General features: G+C 42.4%; 1 protein-coding gene and 1 long non-coding RNA gene across 4 annotated transcripts in view; one reads left to right on the top strand and one right to left on the bottom strand.

Annotated features, from left to right (window-relative positions):
* Positions 1-1,737: 1,737 nt before the first annotated feature.
* IMMP2L (inner mitochondrial membrane peptidase subunit 2) overlaps positions 1,738-24,191 on the bottom strand; it is a 591,726-nt gene continuing 569,272 nt past the window's right edge. For both annotated transcript variants that reach the window (XM_077338516.1, XM_077338517.1), the window contains one exon: positions 1,738-2,332. In XM_077338516.1, the coding sequence (XP_077194631.1) occupies positions 2,185-2,332 (148 nt within the window). In that variant the 3' untranslated portion in view covers positions 1,738-2,184. The remainder of the gene's footprint in view (positions 2,333-24,191) is intronic.
* On the top strand, positions 16,295-23,239 carry LOC143837953 (uncharacterized). Of its 2 annotated transcripts, none has more exons than XR_013231150.1 (3): positions 16,295-16,633; positions 17,258-17,417; positions 23,027-23,239. It is a non-coding gene; the product is annotated as an uncharacterized LOC143837953 (long non-coding RNA). The 2 variants fall into 2 exon arrangements; XR_013231149.1 differs by lacking the exon at positions 23,027-23,239 and adding an exon at positions 19,584-19,828 and having other exon boundaries at positions 16,297-16,633.

The raw sequence follows: 24,191 nt of genomic DNA, 5'->3' as shown, positions 1-24,191 counted from the left end.
ATGTATACGTACAAAAAGCTGATTGTGCTGTCCTGAATGGTTAGGAAAGAATATAGTGAAGCAACCTAGTCATGGATTGACAAACTATCAAACCAATCTTCAAAAAAATTCAGCTCCAATTCTCTGACCAGCAAACATGACATGAGTCAAATTGGAGGGTGTTCGAGTATCCCCACAAATTGCTGACCTTTGGAAAAGCAAACTTTTATTAGCTATACACACATTTTTTATGATATGATAAATTTTAATAACTGAGAAAACAATACAAATTAAAGCCACATTAATTTCCTCTTATATAGATCATGCTATAAAAACTGTTTTTCTTTTTTATCATTTAGATAGTGGGTGGCTCTCACAAAAGAGCCAGGCTGGTAACAACTATCAAAGAAATCAAGGATACAGTATTCTAGTGCATGGGGAATACAGAAATGCAGTAGGCTGGATTCAACAGTAGTTGACACTGATTCTTTAATCCTATGATAGATTCCCCTAGTTCACGGCTCAGGCTGTTCCTGAGGGTCACCAGTCTTTCAGGAATAGCATTCTGGAGATAGGTAAAGCATAAACACAGATATAGCTCTTTTCTGTGATGAAAGTTCCTCCCATTAGCCATGAACTATCAATTCCATATATACAAATGGGGATTGTGTCCATGCCCAAGATTTTCAGCTCTTGAGGAGAAAATTTTATATATGTCATTGCAAATAGGTATTCTGAATAAAGTGCCAGGATTTTGAAAAGCTATTATAAATCCATGAAACAATGAAAAAGGGAGGACGGAAAACACTTGTTGTGTAAGATGTTGAACAAGAAAGCCAATTATACGGAATAAGGATAACATAAGATCTCTGCTGGATCAGACCAATGGTCCATGTAATGGTCCACCTGTTTTCCACAGCAGCAACCAGAAATCCTGGAAAGCCTATAAGCAAGGCACAGGACCTCAATGTATCCCTGTTCCTACAATCAGAAATAGATTCACTTTGTATACCATTATCCCACTGAACAGGAATAATGGCCATTGGTGAACTTGTCTATGTTCCATGAATTTCTAATTTATCCTTTTTTACATCCATCTGAACTAGAGGACATCACTAATATTGCCTATGGACAAGCCCTTGCAATGCTGACCTTTCAAGTGATCAGTACTTTGGCAAGGAACAGTAAGAAATACCAAACTACTCAGCATTTTGAAAAGCAGACAATGTACACACATGCTAGTATGCAAATATTTGTATATTTCAAATATGTATAATTCCTACTCTTTCTTAAAATCACCCTCAGGTATTTCTGATTTGGATAATTCTTTGCATACATAAGCAACATATCCTCCATATGTGCATCAAAGTGCTCAATGTTACTTTTCAACAGAAATGGCCACAGAATGACCATGGCTCCTTATCACAAACGGATGTATGATTGAAAAGAAAATATGCCTGCTGCAGATCTCCGTTAGTAGGAAACTTCATTTTGTATACTAAAGCAAAGTATTTATAGAATTAAAAGAGCCCTCAAAGAAATGGGGTCATTATTATCAACTATGATTATACTTAGCACTGATTAAAGTGCTGTTACAGGAATGCTGTGGTAGATCTTATAATTCAGTTGAAAATCTATTCCATTAGCAACTGGATAAATCAGAAGTAGTTATATGAATCATTAATGTAACACGAATGTATGTTCAGTTTAATTATCAAATCACTAATACACAAGAAAGCAAACACATTTAATAAAAGCTGAATTTTTCATTTTCGTTTATGAATGATTTTACAGAAACATGTCCTGTTAAAAAAAATCACATTCACTCAATATAAACAATTACTCTTCAGTTCAAAACATTACCGCACATATTCCATCTCAGCAATAATGAAGATCCTATACAGCTGACTTCCAATTTTCACAACTCAATATTAATTTTAAGATATGCCATGTTGCTGAAAATTGAATGTCCTGAAAAAATTGTCCCTTATTTCACATCTTCTGAGGTACCAGTGCAGTCATAGGATTTCAAACAATTTACAGTGCTTGGAAAGATATTTCAAATCAAGACATAATTGCTTCAGAACAAGTCACGCTCCATTAAAATGATTAAGAAAAATCTCTGCTTTTGGTTACAAGTAATATAATGCTTGCTGCAAATGTGTACATTTTAAATAACCTTTTTAATAGCTGATTATTCACTGATCATTCATTTCCCACCCTATAGTTATAGTCATTCTCACTCCTTCTGAAGAGGTTGGCGTTCTGGAAAGAGCTTAGGTGGCAATTTCTGCCAGCGTTCTGGAGGCCAGAGGATATGGGTAGCACGGGCATGCAAGAGTCCAAGGGAGACCTGAAACAGTAATCAAAACACAGGAATAATGAAGTGTAAGAAAAATAATTGCTCAAAGAGATGATCACATATGGCATATTATTAAAAAGTGAGCTAATAATATCCTCTGCATTGTAGCATCTCACAGGCAGCATATCTCTTGTCTAAAGTAAAGAGAGGTGTCTAAAATAACTTGCATCTACTATAGAGAGAACCAATGGTGAAGAGTGATGATGGTGAAGAAAACATACTGTATAAAGTTTCATAGACTTGCACAAAATTTTGAATGCATTAAAAATCTTAAAGGTTAAACATTCCAGGAAATATTCAGGGAAGGTGCCTTCCTCAAACATCATTTTTATTGTCATCCATTTATTGGGAAGCAATACTAATGAGATTCAATGACCACAACAAAATATTTCCAAGACCTCTTTTCAAGAACACCTAATTCTATCAAGGAAAACTAAAAAAAAATTTTTAATACACCAAGGAATACTAAAATGTAAGAGATGTCGTATATTTAGGATATGCAGTGTCAGCTCACAATAGTTGGTAGCCCCCAAAGATGCTGTGACAACAAGGGCCATAGCCATGGCAAATGAGGTGATATACGTTGTGACATAATTAGAAAGAATTGTTTTTTGAGCTGCTATCATGTACATTATGTTAGAGGCCAACTTGTATGAGCCCACCCTCAGATAATTGTTCTTCAATTGGAAAAAAGTTCCCTGCAACAAATGTGCATTGGTTTTACCATATAAAACAAAACAAAATATAAGAAATGATAGATTTGTTGTTCATTAAATTCCCATCACTCTTATTTCTCCATCACATAAAATTAAAAGCTAACATTACACCATTTTCTTGAAGGAACTATTATCAGCAAAGTTTCACTTTCCACAGGGGATATATATGTTACATTGTGTATTACTCTAAAGTCAGAACTCATTCCAGTCAAATTATGTTTCCAGTGAAAGTATTTTATCTTCTGAATTCATCCTGTTTATGCATGTGCCAGTTAGATTACATTTTCTCTCTGGCCAGATTTGCCTGTGGACAATGTAGCTGGCACCACATACATAGACTAAAAAACTTAATTCTTACTGATCCATATATTTAGCTGCTAAATGACAGCATAAATATTGGTCTTAGCAATACTGATCTAAATACTGAAATGTTAAAACTACAAAAATGTTTCATGTTGCTTTATTCAAAAACTTAATAAACCAGAATAGCATCACCAAAGTCCAAATATGAATAAATACAATGTGCTTTATTTATTCACTAGGGGCAAAGCCCGTTGTATCCAAGAATACAACGGGCCCTCGAGCTTGGCAGTGGGAGGAGGAAGGGGAGGAGTTGTCCAGTCTGTAAGGGCATGGGGTTGAAGGTGTGTGTTGTGTGGGAGGTTGTGGTGGCATGGTGGCAAATGAGGGCATGGGTGTGGAGATATGGGTGTCAAGAACCTGTGGTGTGGAATGTTCATTGAGTGTGGGAGAGGACTGACCTTTAGAAATTTTGGCATAGTGGTTACAGATGAGCTTTCCAGAGCCATGTCCTCAGATATGTGAAGGGACAATCAGACTGGAGACTCTTCTTAGGGGAAGATTACATGGCAACCAATTCCTCCCAGTTCTGCGTCATTTCCCTTCTTGTGTGAATTAGGCCACATTCACCGAAATGCCCCTCTGCCCTAATACACATGGGGTAGTCACAGTACACAGGTGTACACCCTGTTCCTTCTGTCTCCCATGTTTTCACTGTTGGTAAAATGTTATGTGCCCACATGCTTCTTTCATGGTTACTCCTTAGAAGAACGGATTTTTGTACCCTATTGCTTACTACCCAAAGGAGTCTCAAAGTGGTCCACAAACACCTTTTCCATTCATCTCTCCACAATAGTCAATCTGTGAGGTATGTGGGGTTGTGAGAGATCTGAGAGAATTGGGAATGGGCCGCAGTAACCCAGCAGGCCTCAGGTGTCTCAAAGCATTTTCCAATTGTCTTCCCTTTCTCTCCCCATAGCGGACTCCACCTGAGGGAGGTGGGGTAGCGAGCCTCACAGGGAAGCTGGCAACCCTAAGAGGAAGACTCTCTGTGCACAGCAGTCTTGACCTTAGTAAGGTTTCTTATACTGTTTTTTTTTATTTGCCAGGCCAAGGTTATTTGCCAGGCCAATAAGTCATTCAATTACTATGTGTCTCCAGACATTTACTTGTTCTCTATTTACAGTTTCAGGCTGTAAATATATTGCTGCACTTTCCAGACTCACAGGACTGATGCTGGTCTGCCTGTCTGTGCCCCAGAATACAAACAGTTGCTGGTAAGGGCTGGCCATAACCCATAGGCCAGAAGGGACACTCCTGCACCACTCCCTACCAACTGCAGGCAAAAATGGCTCATTTGAAGGCTGGACTCTGAGGCATTGTATGATTTTGAAGTCCCACCTCCAAACATCCAGGAATATTTCCAACCCAGGGGTAGCCAACCTACAGGTGTGGCCTGGAGAGCTCCTGGAATTACAGCTCACCTGCAGAGTATAAAGATCAGCTCCCCAGGCAGAAAGGGCTACTTTGGACAGGGTTGTGTTAGAGAAGAAACATTTAAGGCTTCCCATACAGGTTGTTGTTGAATTGAAAGACTTGAGGCTTACTGCACAGGGTTCTTGTGCAGATGAAACAGGAGACAAAAGAGCCAGTTTCTTCTGCAGAATAATGCTGTGCAGTGGCCTCAAATTTGCAGAGAGTTGCAAAGAAGAAAGACACATGGCTTGGCTGTGTCTAACCTCCAGGCAGAGCAGTATTTTAAGTGAGAAGGGGCTTTTCTGTGGCCTCCCTGTCCGGCAACTGTTTGGCAGAAGGGGAAAGTCCCTCCCCCTCAAAAGGAAGGCCCTCAGACTCCCCTGCCTTGCTCTTGGAAAGGCCTCCTTCCCTCAGTCAGGGCCTGTCAGAGGCTCTTTCGCAGCTGTCCTGAAGGGGGGGGGAGCGCCCTCTGCAGCCTCCTGCCAGCTCTGTCAGTTTTCTGAGGCAAAGTTACAGTTGGACATGACAGTTAGGACAGCCTTGGGGTGAAAAGGGCTGGCGCAGCCTGTCCAAGCCTCTGTTCTTATCCCCTTAGGCAGCCCTGCTGACCTCCTCTCCCTGCGGTGGTCAGGAGCAGACTGGCAGCCAGACTGGGCTGGTTGAATGGAATTTTGGTCTGTCCTGGTGAGGGGCCGATAGGAAGGCGCTTTGCGCGCCTCCTCATTGGCTGCTTGGCCCTGGATGGACACTCGGAGGGCCCAATCAGGAGCCGCTTCACGTCTCCTGATTGGGCCCTCTGAGTTTTAATCCTGGACAGGACCCACCCTAACTCCTCCCCAGGTGGCCTTACTCTTTTATTTAATAGGAGTGGTTAAAGATTATTTGATTTACAGGACTTCCCCTCTTAGCCCAGCCATCACAAGGAGGTGTACAGCCATTTAAAATCAACACGAATTAAAACCAGAATCATCACTGACCCATCTAAAAACAAGAATCAGTGGCCCTTAGTCCTGGCCTTCATCTAACTGTTCATCACATTACTCTCCCATATTACTGACTACATCCAGATGTTACAAGTGAGAGTGTTTGCAGGGAGGGGTTCTTTATGTTTCTGGCGGCTTGGCATCAACCAGAAGGCTGGCAGAAAGGCTCCAATTTGCACGCCCTGCAGAACTCATCAAGCTCCAACAAGGCACATGTCTATTCTGGGAGGTTATTCCACCAGATGGGTGCCAGGACTGATAAGGCCTTGGCCCTTGTCAAGGGCAGGTAAATCTCTCTTGGGACCACAAGCCTGTAGGAACCAGTCAAACATAATTATCTTCAGGGGACATATTCAGACAGGTGGTCCTTCAGATATGCCAGGCCTAAACTGCAAATGGCCTTATTTATTTATTTTATTATTAAACTAGGGGCAAAGCCTGTTGTCTCCAAGAATACAACGGGCGCTAGAACTTGGCAGTGGGAAGAGGAAGGGGAGGAGTTGTCCAGTCTGTAAGGGCATGGGGTTGAATGTGTGTGTTGTGTGTGAGGTTGTGGTGGCATGGTGGCAAATGAGGGTATGGGAGTGGAGAGAACATGTGGTTTGGAATGTTCGTTAAGTGTGGGAGAGGTATGATCTTTAGGAATTGTGGCATAGTGGTTACAGATGAGCTTTCCAGAGCCATGTCTTCAGATATGTGAAGGGAAAATCAGACTGGAGACTCTTAGGTGGATATTACATGGCAACCAATTCAAAGTCTGACTGTCTACTTTCCTGTAAACATAGCTCCACTTGAAATTTTGGGCCACTTATGCCTTTGTGTTCATAGGACCTTCCTGGCTAGTACTCTGCAGCCTCCTGCCAGCTCTGTCAGGGTTCTGAAGCAATTTACAGTTGGACATGACAGTTAGGACAGCCTTGGGGCGAAAAGGGCTGGTGCAGCCTGTCCAAGCCTCTGTTCTCATCCCTTCAGACCTCCTCTCCCTGCGGTGGTCAGGAGCAGACTGGCAGCCAGACTGGGCTGGGTGAATGGAATTTTGGTCTGTCCTGGTGAGGGGCCAATAGGAAGGCGCTTTGCGCGCCTCCTCATTGGCTGCTTGGCCCTGGATGGACACTCGGAGGGCCCAATCAGGAGCCGCTTCACGTCTCCTGATTGGGCCCTCTGAGTTTTAATCCTGGACAGGACCCACCCTAACTCCTCCCCAGGTGGCCTTACTCTTTTATTTAATAGTTAATAAAATGAAATGGTTAGGGTTAGAAAAGTTATGACATCATTATAAAAACGATGTTCTCCACATTTTCATAGTTAAGGTCTAAAAAACTCAACTAAAATATGGGAACCCTAGTTTTAAAAGTCCTGAATGGAAGTCCCAAATGTCAAGACTATTTGGGCATTTATTATGGGTACTAATTGGCAAGGCCATCCTTGAGGGCCAAACTTTTTGCACCTTCATTCCTTTGCTCAGCCTCCAGCTGCAGCTCCCTGCCTTCTTAGTCCATCTTCTACAATTCTTTATATACCAAAAGGAACAACCATAACGGCCTCTAGATAAATTCCATTTTCATTGACTTCTTCAGTGGCTGAATCCTCCAATCCTCCAAAAATAGTTTGTTGTATCAAAGGTGACAAAATCCTATTGCCTTTCCTTATATTACTGTTTTAGTATTTCAATATCAATAGAACATAGGCTCTCTAGGGCAGGGGTAGTCAACCTGTGGTCCTCCAGATGTCTATACTACAATTCCCATGAGCTCCTGCTAGCAAACGCGTTTGGACAGAGCCTGGCGTACACTACCTGTCATAGAAGGAGATTTACATAAAAACTTCACCCCAGTAAGCTATATGCACTGTTTGGATTATCCAAAACATAATAGAGCATTCACTTTTGCTTGACTCAACATCCTTCCCTCAGGTGTTATGGAAGGAAGATATATACCCAAACCCCCTATGTTCTACATCTATGTCCTTGCCAGGCAGGAGTGGTAGAAACTATAGAACATGTGCTCCTACAATGTATCTTTAATGAAGACATTCAAACCCAATATATAGCACCAACTAGCTTTAAAGCCCATTCCTAAGAATGGGCTTTGAAAGGACGCCTATCAGCGTCTCCCACTTCCAGGAATAATTTTTCAACATTTCCACGTGAAGAAGCATCTGATTAAGACAGGCATGAAAGGTAAGGAGTTGATAATCCTGGTGGTTTGTACCAGTGTCTGCCTTCTAATGGCCTCTCAACCCCCACCCCCAATAGGGGGGAAATTACTTCTGTTCATCTTCAAGTGTCAAACTTCCAAAACAGGCTGGCATTAAACTATGCACTGTGCATCTATGATTATATGCATAGGCATAGCAACAGAGAAATTATACTTTAAAAAATCATTTTCCCTTTAAAGCTAGGAGAAAGCTGATTGGCTGGTTGCCATGATTGACAGGCAGGTGGAGACTTGCTTGTATTGTGAGTCCCACTCTGTAGTCATTTTAATCAGCCATGCAGAGTGCCTGGAAGCATCAGAAAGCAGGAGAAGAAAGCAAGAGAGCGAGGAGGCGAGAAATGGCAGGGGGCGCAATTTTTCATAGCAGTTGTCGTCGCGTAACGCTAAGTTTTTAGAGGTGCAGAATTGCCCTATGATTGCACTTATAATATAAAATTGTGCTCTTAAATATTATTAAAATTGAAAATTGTCAAAGCCCTGAGAGGGATTTAAATGACCAGAGGGTCAAAATTATTTATTTACTACAATGTCCATTCCTCAGTGAAATGTTTCCTCCTTCCTGAATCCTTTTCATTTTAATATAATTTCATATTCTGAAAAAATGCCATTAAACAACTCACTCCCCCCCTCCTTATATAAATGTAAATTTCTCAAGGAAGTACATGCAAATATACAGTTTTTATTCACGTTTCACAAATTGGGGTTTATGGTCATAGAATTTTTACTGGTAACTTTTTTTTTTAACACAGAATTTTTCACCTCTGGCAAGCAGTTATGCAACTTTCCACAGCACACACATTTGTATACTGAAAAGAACTTGGCATCTTATTAGTATTACAGCTCCATCCCCAATTACAGAACAAACCTAAGGTTCATTCCATCTATTACATAGAGTTAATTTTCCAAGGAAGTCTTTAATTTTGTGCTTGAAAGCTTGCTTGCATCAGTGTTTAAAGTATGCAGATTATCAAGCAGAAAGAGTGTTACACAATGTACTCTCACAAAGGGTGTCAATTAGATACAATCACTGAATCAGTCTCCAATTTCTGAAAATAATGTAGATAACGCCTAATTTCAGCTTCTGTGTCCAGAGACTGTTCCCATCATAGTGGTACTGACAAATACCTAGGGCATATTTTTAAATTATAAATTTAATAAAACTGAAACAAACAAAAATTACAACTGAACCTGTAAAAATTACTTTTCTATCAATATTATAAATGTCATACCACCAATATATATAAATTAAACAAGACAAATGAATGGATATTCCCTTGATCATTACTGGATAAATAAGCAGTACACAAATGGTATATTTTAACAAATTTGAGTGTCAATACATAGTTATTTGGAAATATGTCAACTAAACCATGAGAGCAATTGATCATATTCTTTGTCAATTATCCAATAAGGGTGGACCATCAACTTCTTGAGAGGAAAGAATGTTCTCTTTATCTGCAGTAAAGAGATTCAGAACTAATTTACAATCAACACAATCTACGGCATGTTTCAAACTGTCAAGTAAAACATTCAGAGTCTTTCTGATTCAGAGTCAACAAGAGATCCTGTTATTTCCTTAATTACAGACAAGATTTCCTTCCAAAATGCCTTAATCCTTCAGAGATAGCCAAAAACATGTTTTTAAAATCAGAATGTTAATTTTCACATTGTCAGTGGTACCTTGCACATTAAAGGAAATTTGGCTTTGTGAGGTGCTAAGTACCACTGGCACGAAGTTTTATTTTTTTGTTTAAAATTCTTCATTGCAAACATCTGAAACCTCTGGGAGTGGTATTCATAATTGATTAAGGCCTAAATGGGCAGAGAAGTGGGCGAGGCCAGTCTGGGTGAGGGGCCAATCAGAAGGCGTGAAGTGCTTTCCGATTGGCCCGTCACCTGGACTGACAAGAATTCCAGGCATTCAGGTGAGGGACCAATGGGAAGGTGCAAAGCGCCTTCTGATTGGCCCATTACCCAACTGGCTGGAGTCCGGCCGGGAGGGGGTGGGTGGGGGAGGCTTCCCTGCGGGCCTCGGCAGGCCTGCTCCGAGGCCCGTAGGGAAGCTAAGGACTCAGCAGGGAGGGGGCGCTTGGGCAGAGGAGGTCTTACGAGCGGGCTTTGAAGCCTAGTTGTCAAAAAAGAAATATGTCAAACCAAATGCTCCCTAAGTAGAGTAAATTTCAGGTCCCTCCCCCCCCCCCCCAATTCCTTCATAAAAGTACTGGGAGTCTCAACTAGGCTTAAAGTACATAAAGGATTCTATGTTTTAAACCACTGAACAATCCACGTTCCAGGTATCTTCAAATATGCTACTTTCCCATAAAAGATGATATTTCATCAGAAGAGAAACTGATAATCTATGCAGCCTATTTATTTATTTATTTATTTATTTATCTATCTATCTTTACATTTCTATCCTGCCATTCCCACAAGGGCCTGCAGCGGCTCACAATAAAACCCCAATACATAAAATCCCGATGCCTAAAAACTCAAATAAAAACTTATCAAAACCAATAGTTAATCTACATAGAACAATCCAAGCACAGCAGTAATAATGGGGGGGGGGGGATAATCCCCTTCCTACCAACACTAACCTCGGAATGGATGGGGGCTGATGACCTCAGTCTGCCTAGTGACCCTGCTAGATTTCAAAAGGGGTGCCCAGATGTACTCTTGTGCACCAGCCTCAACCATAGACCCAGCAGAAGAGATTCATCTTACAGGCCCTGTGGAACGCTGAAAGCTCCTGCAGGGCCCGCAGCTCTTCTGGGAGCTAATTCCACCAGGTGGGGGCCAGGACCGAGAAGGTCTTGGCCCTGGTCAAGGCTAGGCGTACTTCCCTGGGGTTGAGAATGACCAACAAACTAGACCCCGCAGAGTGTAAAGCCTTGTGGGGTCATAGGGCGACAGGCGGTCCCTAAGGTATGTGGGTCCCAGACCCTGGAGGGCCTTGAAGGTAAGAACCAGCACCTTAAACCAGATCCGTGCAGCAACCAGCAACCAATGCAGCTGCCTCAGCACCGGCTGGACATGGGTCCTCCAAGATGTCCTAGTGAGGACCCTAGCAGCTGCACTTTGCACCAGCTGTAACTTTCGGATCAAGCCTAAGGGCAGGCCCACGTAGAGCGAGTTACAGAAATCTATTCTGGAGGTAACTGTTGCATGGATCACAGTGGCCAGATGTTCAGAGGAGAGGTAGGGCGCTAGTAGCTTTGCCTGGCAATGATGGAAAAACACCTGGCTAGCTACCTTCTTGACCTGGGCCTCCAATATCAACGAGGCATCCAAGATCACCCCCAAATTCCTGGCCAGGAAATTCCAACCATCTTAAAACTAGACCATATAATTATTTACATAGTGATTTAAAAAATGTTTTAATCAAAATCCATTTGAATATTAAAGTTACACCATTGGAACTAGCTCTAAATGAAGTTTCTTATGGTCTCTTAGCAAATGTGCTAAGTTTCAATACGAACAGAACTAAAATAATGAATATGTGCTCCCCTCTGAGCTCATCTGAGATCCAAGCCTTGTTAGTTTTGTTTTCTCCATTTATGCTTTCCTTTCTCACCCAACATCCCTGGAGGCATAATAAGGAAGGTTCGTAATGGGGGTTCTAGCACACCTCAGATTCCATTTGGCCATAAACTAGGAGTTCAACACATCAAGAATTAGTGGCATATCCAGGGTTCATGGAAACAACATTTCACAGAGTGCCTACTGACCTCAGAGTTTACTATAAATGAACTGTTCACTCACTAACAGGAAGGAGAAGGGAATAGCAGTGCTCACAATGGGAAGACCTCCATACCCTCTTATACTTTCATCAGTATAGTCAGAAGTTTGATTCAGCATGGGATTTATCACTTTTCACTTTTCTTTCTCTTTCACTTTTAATAATTTATAATTATTTTATTTCTATAGCCTGCCCATCCCTAGGGCTGAAGGTGGGTAACCTCAAAATTAAAAACATAAAATTTAAATAATTACAATGCACAATAAAAGTATTTGGACTAGGTTTATTAAAATAAGTTAAAAGTTGCCTTCTCATTATGATTAGAATTATTGGGGGGGGGGGTTGGTTCAGTGAGTAGGCAGACTGGACCTGTTATTGTATGTGTGTCTACAGTTCTCAGTTCTGGATTGGGAAATACTTGGAGATTTTGGGGATGGAGCTGGAACATGGTGGGCTTTGGGGGAGGGAGGGACCTCATTGATGTATAACGCCATAGAGTCCGCCTTATAAAGCTGCCATTTCTCCAGGTGCATTGATCTGTTGCCTGGAGATCAATGGTAACCTCAGGAGATATCCAGCTACCACCTGAGATTGGCAGCCCTAGTTTACAGGATCAGACCTAGTCTCAAGTTTTTATAACTAAACTTAAAACTTATTTTACTAAGAAATCTTATAGTATCTTGTGGAGTCCTAGAGCACAACCACATTTAGAAATCATGTTTAGTTCTGATAATGCTAGTTTTAAAAAACTATCCAAGAGCTGGAAAAACTGCTGCAAATGGCCACATAAATTATTAAACACTATCTCATGAAGAGACATTGTCAAAGCCTGGGGACTATGAAAATGCTATATTGCAACTAAAGCCATCTTGTTTCTGAAACCAGGCCTGAAGCCAGATTTAAAAGGGTGAAGTTGATTTCTGGGTTCAATTTAAAGTTACTTCCAGGAACCCACAAATCTAAAGGACAGTCTCCTGTTATATGTCATCATGAACTATCTGCACTCCTCGGAATATTCCCCATTTGAGACAGCTCACAGGCATCAAATAAAGCCCATGGTTTTTTTTCTATGATAGCTTATGTGCTATGGAACAGGCTCCCTTAGAAGTTGAGGGGGACATTGTATCTAGAAGTTTTTAGGAGGCAATGGATGGTCATAACATTCACTAAAGTTTTTAAGTAAGGTTTAGGCTTTAGGTGTATGGGGGTGTTTGGGATTTTATTCTACCTTGTATGTTTTACATTTGGATTTGTAAACACCATTGAACCACAAAAAATGGCAGGGTATAAATATTTCAAGAAAATTAATGGTGCTTGAACTTATTTTGCCTCAAGGGCCAATACTGCTTCTGATGGCAATTTATGCCATTTCCAGAAGGCAAGCTTACATTTGAACTGTAGCACTGTGGTACAGCAACAGTTTTATATTTAGACGATTCCTAGGTTGAATCCATTGCAGTTCTAGTTCAAAGTAAATATCAGTAAAGACCAGTAGAAGGCACCTCCATATATTCAATCCAACTCGGCTGTTTCCCCATAGCAGCAAGAATAATTAGAATGCTTTCCTTTATTTTATTAGACACATAAAACTGATGGTTCTGCGTTGTGAGAAAACACACATACCTCCCTTTCCATCTCAATACTCCAGGCCACAGTCTTCCTATCAATAAAGAACTAAGGAGCCAGCTTGGTGTAGTGGTTAGGAGCATGGACTTCTAATCTAGCAAGCCGGGTTCGATTCTGCACTCCCCCATGCAATCAGCTAGGTGACCTTGGGCTCACCACATAAAGCTGTTCTGACCAAGCAGTAATATCAGGACTCTCTCAGTTTCACCTACTCACAGGGTGTCTGTTGTAGAGAGAGGAAAGGGAAGGCAAACATAAGCTACTTTCAGACACCTTCGGGTAGAGAAAAGTGGCGTATAAGAACCAATTCTTCTTCTTCTTCTGATGTTGTAGAATGAAAGCAACTTAGTTCAAGAACTTGAGAAATGTTATGCCTACCCATGCTTGTCCAGCATGGACACACAGGAACTAGCAAATATGAAAATAAGCAAATAAGCAAGGATGTCGTAAGCCTCTACTGCTCTGTCTTGCTACCAAAATAAAACAAAGTCCTCAGAAATTTTTAAAAGAAGCTGCAGGAGTCAGTAAAAGACCAGCCTGAACATTACCTTTCTTTGAAGCAAAATGCTGTTCATCAGATTTGCAGTTGCCCTGAATACTTGCATTTTAGCCACAGTGATTTAAACACTGCTAGACAGTTCCAGGCATGTCTGTTCGGCAGCTGCCTGAACTCTTGACTATGTGCTATAGCTCACAATGAGAAATGTGCAAAGAATTTCTAGATAAAGCTCATTTTTTTCCCCTAAAGGGTAAGAATAGCAGGAAACTTATATCTAATTTGCACAGGCCAAGTTGATCCCAGAAATTGTCTATGTCACCTTGCACACATGCATGTGGGACTTCTGTGGGTGGGAGCTGTAGGCTTGGTGTTCCAAAGATTAAATGGGCTCCTTGAAAACCTCCAATCCCTGAACTGCTGGCCTTAACTTCAAATTAATATCACTGAAGTTAAATTTATATCAGCAATTAAAGTGTAATTACAATTGAAACTATTACAAATGACCATGAGTGAATGTTCCTGTTTACATATTCATTTACATTTTGCTGTTGTATACTTGTGGTACATTCTGATGTTCAATTTACATGAAATGTATAATAGGATATACAAAATGAATTTGCATATAATACACATAATGCCCAACTAAAACTGAGCAATATATATATATATATATATATATATATATATATATATATATATATATATATATATATATATATATATATATATATATATATATATATATATATATATATATATATATATATATATATATATACTAGATTTAAAGCCCATTTTACTTGCCATAAAATGGGCGCTAGATTGCAGCGGCGTCCGGCAGCGTACTGTGGAGTGGTAGGGCTGGACGGTGTGGGGCGGCCCAGCGAGGGTGGCGGTGCTGTCCGTGGGGGCGCAGAATGTGTTCTCCCCCCTCCCCCCGGCGGAGTGCGGAAGGTGTTGTCGGGCCCGGGGCCGAATGGCGGCGAAGCAGCCTACCTTCAGGCGGCGGGGGCGGCTCCTCAGCTGGCCGTAGGTTCCTGGAGGTCGTTGCTTGGGCGGGGTGGAGGCAGGCAGCCATGTTGTGGGCTGCGGGGGTGGCAGCAGAGCAGCGGCAGTGGCGGCAGCGTGGCACGGGCCGCGGATCGGCTCGCCGGCACACCCCGAGTCCGTGTCGCCATCTTGGGTGAGCAGGATGTGTTGTGGGCGGTGAAGGGTGTAGCAAACAGGGAGGCGGTGGCGGAAGGCTACGGCCATCAGTGGCCGCAGGGAAGCGGAGAAAAGCGGCAAGGCGAGGCGAGGAGCGGCAAGTGGGGGAGTGGGGGTGGGAAGGGCACGGGCGTGTGGGGCTGGGGACGTGGGTAGTCTAGCGGTGTGGGAAGGGCAGGGGTTGTGGCGGGTGGGGACAGACGTTCAGGGTGAGAAGGGCTGGGGTGGCGGGTGGAGACACGTAGGCGGGGTAGGGAATACGATCGGTGGAGGGGAAGGTTTTTCCCTGAAGTCCTTGGCTGTGGGACAATGCTCTTGCCCGGCAGTCATTCACGGCGGGCTGTCCTTGAGACGGGCCAAGTGTCCAATAGGGAGGCGCGCTTCGTGCGCCTCCCAATTGGGCACTTGGCCCTCGAGTGCCACTCGGAGGAGCGAATCAGGAGCCGCTTCATGGCTCCTGATTCGCTCCTCCGAGTTTTTATCCCGGACAGAGCCCGCCCTAACTCCTCCCCACCAGCCCTTACTGTTTTATTTAGTCCGCGGCGCCGCGGGCGGTTTAAAGATTATGGGGAATATCAGTACAAGGAAACAGAAAATAGTGAGAAAAGAAATATTCATGAATTTGATTCACACAAGGGAGAATCAAAATTAACAGTTAATTAAAATTAAAATTCAGGGAGGGCAGTATATAAATATGAATGAATGAACATGAAAATATTAGGGTTAAATAACATGTGTGCTGCCCTATCTGGCTGCACCCAGGAGCAGCTGAGTGGGAGGTGCCTGGGCTGCAGAGCCAAGCCCGAGTCAATACCAGAAAAAGGTCAATGTCCAGTCCGGGTCATTACGTATCAAAGCAAACAGAGTTGGGGACGAGGCAAAGAGTAGTCAAGGGACAGCAAACATCAGAATCCAAATAAGCAAATATTCATCAAAACCAGTCCAATTACCAGAAGCATAGTCAAGAGCTGTATGCCAGAAGTCAGGGAAGCCAATAGGGAGTCACAGGAGTTCGCAGAGCCAAGGGAATCCAAGCCATATGGGAGGGTTTCTGCACAGATTGTACCCACACTGACATGCTGCTGCAGCCCTGCCTAAAAGCAGCCCTGCTAATGAGCTGAGTAATTCCAGCTGGACCATCAATCACTCTCCTCTGAAGTTGCATCAGCTGTTTCTAGTCTACGCTGACATCAAGCCAGCAGCCTTGCACTCCTTCACCGTTCCATGGCTACTTCTCATTCCTTCTACCTTAAGCACCCAACTAACTCCTCCTCTGGGCTGTCATCTGACTCTGGCTATGCTGGGGCTGAGTCTGGGAACACCACCAGCTTCTTCCTTTCACTCCCTGCTTGCTCTGCAGAGTGTGTGAAGGAATCTTCAGCCCTCACTGGCTGCCCAGATGATGGATGTGGAACAGCTGGCTCTGGTTGCTGTGGCAATGCATCAGAGGATCGAGGAGGTGTCAGCAGGGGCATGACAGCAGGGGTAACCACTGAATCCCTAGTTACAAGAGGCCCCATGTGGATTTTGTTAAGTAAGTACTGATTTAATTATTTTGTACTTTTTGTATCAGTTAGTAAACCCCACCTTTGGCCATGGTAGGGGGAGAATCCCATTCCCCCCCCTTGCTAACCACATGCCAGAGAGCTCCTTGCTCCCTCCACTCTAACCCAGAAACTCATGGAGGAATTTCCCTTGTCTGTCCCCTCTCCCTCAGCCTGTCCACCCCCCCTCTCCTCAGCCATTCATTGAAGCATTGTTCTGTAAAATTGTGGAATTTCCAGTTCTCTCCTGGAGATTCCTGGGTCTGGACAGGGTCTAATAACTGGTTGGAATGTTGGTTCCATTTCATCTACATGCCTATGCTATTCAGTTTGTTATATTTAGATGAGTCGATTACCTCTAGAGCATTTATTGTCCTTCCTTGCCTCCCACATTCTCACCTCCCTGCTTGAATTCCTGTCCTTGAGTTTCACGGAGAGTTCCCAGCCACCTGGATTGTTTTCCCTTTGAGGCTTCCCACATTAATTGAATCCCATGAGTGGGGGTTGGGCAAAGGGGTCATGTACTGTGTAACTGCACTAGAACTTCAGTGCTGACAATGTTTATGTTTGAGTTAACTTGCTTGCTCTAGAATAAACCTCTTTTGCATCCAAAGATTGTGTTATCTTGGCAATGAAGAAACCTGACACAGTGGTTCCTGCTCCTTGGCACACACCTGCAGCATTCTGACCTCATAATTGGGGTGGTAGATCCCATGCCTGTTCTCCATTCATTGACTGGTCTCCAGAGGACAGACATAGGTGCACTGCATCATGGTATGTGGGGTTAACTGGCTTCTCCTCTCTTCCACATAGTAAGCTGATTTTGTGTACATTTTCACAGATAATGTGTTCCTTGTTTGGAGGGCTAAGACTCCCCCTTCTTAAAAATGCTTCTGATTTCTTTGAAAACCTTGGAGGGTACTCAAGTTTGTCAATCTTCCTTCTCTCTGTGTAGCCCTGATCAGAAGATTCCATAGATGGGAATTCAATATTGATGACTTAACTTTAAGGATGAAAAAGGGCAAAGCATATTGAATCCTAGGTCTTTAGTTCTGGAAAGCCACAGACTGATTCACAGAGTCCCCATGGTTGCCATGATTATATTGGTCACTCACATGATGACCATTTACGCACTGAGAACTTCACTGCCCCAGCTCCTGTGCAAGAGCACAAATCGGGGGCGGATGAGGTGCACCAGGCCAAGTGCTCCGCCGTGTGGGTGCAGGAAGAGGTGGGGCAACCTGCCACAACTAAAGCTCCAGGCAACAGTCTATGGGAGTTGCATGCATGGGTCCAATTCAGATTGGGAACATGGTGCATAGAGAAGCACCAGACTTTGCTCTGTGCCAGTTCCCATGCCCGAAATGGCCCCTTGGAGCTGGCTCTGTTAGAAAACTCACATATAATGATGGCTACATGTAAGCTGCCTAAAGGAGAAATGCAGCCTGAAACAACTAATTTAGGATTCCTCAAGAAGTTTGACATAGTCTTCCTTTTGTGAGGACCCTATCATATTGCATCTGACAAATTATATTCAAATTCACAACATTTACACTGAAATACATTTTTGTTGGTCTTTGAAGTGCCACTAAACTGTTGCTTGTAACTGATTAGGGATGCAATTCTATACAAAATCCAAAACCAAAACCCGTACAGTATCTTTAATCAGAACCTACCAAAAGAATATAGGCTGGATATTAAAACACAAAAGAGGGAGAAAAAAGCCATCCAGCACACCAATCTTCCTCCCCCAATCCTTCCTCCCCCCCCCCCCCCGGTTGCCTTTAATCCAGGGGAGATGGTACAGTTGGGAACATTGGAGGAGGGGCTAGATCTTCCACTTTCTATCCAGCCTCAACCAAATGCCTGGCGGAAGAGCTCTGTCTTGTAGTCCGTATGGAAGGCCCTCTGTCGGGGCCCTCAGCTCTTCCAGGAGTTCATTCCATAGTTGCAGTAAACACTATATGCCTATTTAGATTTGGGCTGCAAGATGTAATCTGTTGATACTACATATTTATTACGTATAACTACACACAGCTGTGGGGGGAAAGGAGCTACAGGAGCCAAGGGGGACTCATTTAATGCAAGAAAGAACCTCACGATATACTTTGAATCTGTGGTTCATGCTGCTGTCCAAGTTATCTAGATTAAAAAAATATTCAGACATGTATCCTTAACAAAAAATAAAAATGCACTAAGAAAGAAAGAAAATGCCTCCCTTACCAATAATTGTTTCTGGGCTTGTATCACTACGCATATTAATTTCATTACTTGAAACATTTTCTCACTTACAACTGTCCCTTCCCTTAGGCTGTAATCTTGCATTCTGTGATCTTCAGGTATTTCTGCCTATGCAACCACAGGCACATGAGTCTCACAAAAATTAACAACTGTAAGGGAGATTGCTGCATTAATGTTTCAATGTAATTGTTAGATCTAGACTTAGTATTAGCATATACTAGAGGAGCCAAACATTATTTCCCCTTAATAAACATAACGGACATTTTTTTAAAAAAACAGCCCAGCAGTTAGAATGCTACATTTCACATTAATTCGGCTGTAGGCAAGAAGCAGTAGCCATTAAGCTGAAGAATTCATAAAATAGTGGTGCCAGGCATTTTATCAAGCACTGTAAAAAAAACAAGCACATTTTATTTTTATATTCAAATTACTATGCAGAATAAATGTTTTCTCTCTCTCCTTTCAATGGCAGCCAGTTGGTATTTTGCTTGTTAAGGAAAGGTAAGTAAACAGAAATGAAATGTCACAGGTCCGGCATCCATAACATCTGCTTATAGAGCTACAGAATAGTCCCCATTTAGAACAGATAAGGCCTAAAAACAATACTAAACAATACCACTGAATTAAAGTTGTAGTTTTATACATGGATTTATGTTTGTTTTATTATTTTAAATACTTGTAATGTTTTGTATTTTTTAGTGCTTGGATTTTTAAATGAAGGGACGGAAATTCTGTAACAAAATGCCAGCATCTTCAAATTATAACCACATTCACACAAAACAACCAGCAGTAGCCAGTTCTGGCTCTGAAAGAAGCTTTTGTGCATCGATGGCAAGAAGGGTCAAGCACTTATGGTTAATGTTGCCATTGAACAGGAACTTCCCACCAGGCAATAGGAACTCCTTTGGGTAGCCATGTTTGTTGCAGCAAAAATAAGAGCTTTATGGCACTTTAAAGATTAATAAAACAGTGTTACACTTACCTGTTACTGTTGTTCATTGAATAGTCTTCTGTGCATGCACCAAATAAATTAAAAATCTAAACATTTCTAGTGCTTTCCAAGTAGCTCAGAGTGCTCCCCCTCTATTCTGGCATGAGCTAGTTTTTCTCACCCAAACTAGTCCATGACATAAGTGGAGAGAGCACTCCTCCTTCAGTCCTCCTTTTGCAAATCTGAAGAAGTCAGGCAAACAAGAGAAAAGCCATGACAGAAAAAGAGGGAGAGATGTGTGCCTGCACAGAATAGCACTATCTGTGGGACCACCTCTTCCACTACACTTCCAAAAGAGTGTTGAGGTCATCAGACCAAAATCTGCTTAGAATCCCTGTCCCAAAAGAAAGGAGATTGGCTTTGACGAGGACCAGGCCTTTTCAGCCTTGGCCCCAGCCTTGTGGAATGCTCTGCCAAAAGAGACAAGGGCCCTGTGAAACCTTAAGCAGTTCTGCAGGGCATGCAAGACAGAGTTGTTCCAGCAGACCAGACCAAATCCCTGCAGAAGTAGAAGGAAGACAGTCTCTCCATGAAAATCTGACCCCCCCCCCAGTTTTATTGATGGGGGTCCAGTACAATGTATAAAACATTATAACGACTTGCTGGTTTTAAAAATCTGATTGTTTTAACCCTTGCCTGCTCTGAGTTACCAGGAAGGGTGGGATATTAGAATAAAGTTTATTTTATTATTACAGAACATGAATGCTACTTGCCAGACTCCAGAGGTGGGGGAAACCAAATTTGCAATTGGATTGGTGGGCCTTTAGTTTGGCAATGTCATGTTCCATGACTAGCATATTGGGATGGATGAGAAAAACAAGCCAAGGTGATCCGGAGATCCAAATCTTAGTCTTTATTACAAATCCATACAAGAACATAGGAAGGGTTAAACATGAACAGATCTTATGTCAAAGACATATTACACTATTACACTACACTTTATACCATGGCATGCTCCACCTTGGAACAGGATCAATTGAGCAGAGAACACGTCAGAGTTACATCAAGAGTAAGGTGTGACAAAAGTCTTCATTCCAAATATGCAAATGAGTATGGCCAGAGCATTCTGACATCAAAGCATTCTCACACTTTGTAAAACAATGATCCAAAAGACATAACATGCCTTGGGAACCATGGCAGAGACTTTATCATATCAAAGTCCACCTTAGTTTCAAAGCAAGCGGGCAGCTGGCATTTCTAGGATTAATACAAGACTATAGCAAAGGATTCCAACCATAACAAAAAGGTTAACAATGTATACATAACTAGAATTAAAAGCCATTGTAGCTGATACAACAGGCGCTAGCAGGGGGAGGGAGAAAAATAACAAAGAGAGAAGGAGGTAGAAAGGAAGAGAGTGATTAAGATAAAGAGAGCTTGGCATTGGGAAGAGGAAGGGGAGGGGTTGTCCAGTCTGTAAGGGCATGAGGTTGAATATGTGCGTTGTGTGTGTGTGTGTGGGGGGGGGGCTGTGGTGGTGTGGTAACAAATGAGGGCATGGGTGTGGAGATATGGGTGTCAAGAACCTGTGGTTTGGAATGTTAGTTGAGTGTGGGAGAGGACTGACCTTTGGAAATTGTGGCATAGTGGTTAAATATGAGCTTTCAAGAGCCATGTCTTCAGATATGTGAAGGGAAAATCAGACTGGAAACTATTCTTAGGGGGAGATTACATGGCAACCAATTCCTCCCAGTTCTGTGGCCCTACTCCTTCTGTCTCCATTTTGTTACTGTTGATATAACGTTATGTGCCCACATGCTTCTTTCACTGTTGCCCCTTAGAAGATGGATTTTTGTACACTGCTGTTTACTACCAAAAGGAATCACAAAGTTGTTAACAAAAACATTTCCCCTTCATCTCCCCACAATAGACAACCTGTAAAGTGGAGCTGAGAGCTCTGAGAGAATTGGAATGGCCCACAGTCACCCAGCAGGCCCCAGGTGTCTCTAAGCAGTTTAAAATCGCCTTCCCTTCCTCTCCCCGTAACAGACACCCTATTAGAGAAGTGGGGCTGAGAGCTCTGAGGGGCAGCAAGCAGTCACTTGGCCCCTGACCCAGAGCAGCAGTCATTGCCTCAGCACCCCTCCCAAGCAGCAGAGGTTTTCTGGCAGCGAGGGCAGCAGTAGGCAGGCCGCTCAGTCACCCACTCTCCAGACCAGTGCCCCTGACTCTGACCTCTGTCTCTGGTGATGTCCAGTGGCCAAATGGCGCCTACTGGCTTGAGGGCTTTGTGGGGAATGGGCCATATGGTCGCTGGCCAATCAGGAGGGATGTACCGGACGGACAGGGTAGGATGCACTGGACGGACAGGGCCCCGGACAGTCTCCTCCCATGAGGCTGTTTCCAAAATATAAAAGGGAGCAAAAAGTGTTAAAGATGACAATCAATAGGTACAATCAATAGGTCCTTAGCAAAGGGCCATGAGAAATAAAAGGCATTTCAAAGGTTTAGCTATGATGTCCAGACCCTGATATCTGCAGGGGAAACCTGGAGATCCCAAGATCTCTCAGTTCTAAGTCTTGATGAGGCTTTCTCTATTAATGGGTAAATAGACAAACAGGCTCCCTTGCACACCCCTAATCCAGCCGAGCCATTGATAAAGGCAACCCAATATCTTATCTACCCAAGACAGAACATCACAGAACACTTAACCCCATTACTCATACCACCCTACTTTGTAATGCCAAGTATTTTCCTATTGGCCTTCTTGCCAGATCTGTCCAGTCAAATTTAAGCTTTGTATCTTGGACCTATCAAATTCTTGGGAAAGTTGGCTCCCATGTCTACCTATGGGATCCTTCCCCATTAAAAAAGCATCCCAAAGTGTGCCAGACTTTCCCATTATTTGAACACTCCTGAAACTCTTGCAAGCTCTGTTTCCCTTCTTCTTGATCTGCTCCTTGGATCTCAGCTGTGTTTGCCCCTGGACCTCAATCCCAGAACCTCAGGTCACATGTCTCTTCAATAAAATATTCCAATTTCCTCCCTTCCTACTATTATAAATGTGCTGTCCTGTTAGTGTGTACATCTGTGGGAGTTAGGGAATTGGTATTCAGGTGCCTGGTATAGGTATTTTACATGTTTTACTTTTAGTTTGTATACAATAAAGCTATTTGTTTTTGAAATCACTCTCTTCATAATTTATTTTCAGGTATCACTTCTGAGATCCACCCTGGTATACAGAGGCTACAAAGCTCCTGTATTATTTCTTTCTGGAACCATTTTGAAAATTACTTTCCTTTTTTCTGGGTCTGGGTAACAAAATATCTTGAATGAAAACCAGATACAACATCCTTTAATCGTTGACTTATTTGATATTGAATCAGTGTACATTTTAAAATAAATATTTGTAAAGATTTTTAAATATTGTTGTAACTCAGCCTTTGAGTTCCTGACTTTCTGTTCAGGTTGGGTTTTGGTTTTCTTTTGGGGGTTTACATTTTCCTTGATTATGTTCATCAGTCAACAAGAGGATTCTGGGAATTATACTTCTTTTGATACAGCCCAAAATCTCAGTCACACTGCTGACTCATGTTCAGGGTATGGCCTACTAAGACTCCTAGATTCTTTTTTCACATACTACAGCCAAGACAAGTCTCCCCCCATCCTATAATGATGTCTTTGATTTTTCCTACCTAAATGCACAACTTTGCATTTATCACTACTGAAATTCATTTTAGCCCAGTTTTCCAGCCTGTCAAGATCATCTTGTATCAGGATATTGTCTTCTGCTGTATTTGCCATCCTTCTCAGTTTAGTATCATCTACAAATCATCCAAATCATTTATATGTAGACCAACTCATGTCTTAGGACAGATCTCTGAGGCACTTCACTTGTCACTCCTCTTCAAGGGGATGATCAGCCATTAATAACCACCCTTTAGGTGTGATCTGTCAATCAGTTATCGATGCACCAACAGTATAGGAGCCATAACACATTTTACCAACTTCTCAACAAGAATAACATGTGGAACCTTATCAAAAGCTTTAATGAAATTGAGATAAACTATGTCCACAGCATTCCTGGATCAAGCTAAGTAGTAACTATCTCAAAAAAAGAGATAAGGTTAGTCTGACATGACTTGTTCTTGAGAAAGCCATGCTAACTCTTAGTAATTACAGCCATCAGCTCTGACTGCTCAAGGACCAATTGATGATTCGTTCCCCAACAATTGTCAAAGATAATGGACAGAGGATCATAAATTACATCTACACATTCTTTTAGTACCCTTGGATGTAATTCATCTGGCCCAAACAACTTAATTTCATTTAAGGAAACTAGGTGTTTATGAACTATCCCTACAGTGATCCTAGGC

Source organism: Paroedura picta, chromosome 5 (genome assembly GCF_049243985.1).
Source record: "Paroedura picta isolate Pp20150507F chromosome 5, Ppicta_v3.0, whole genome shotgun sequence".
Taxonomy (NCBI): Eukaryota; Metazoa; Chordata; class Lepidosauria; order Squamata; family Gekkonidae; genus Paroedura; species Paroedura picta.
Note: the sequence above shows the minus strand (reverse complement) of the source record. Positions and strands in the feature narration are given on the sequence as shown.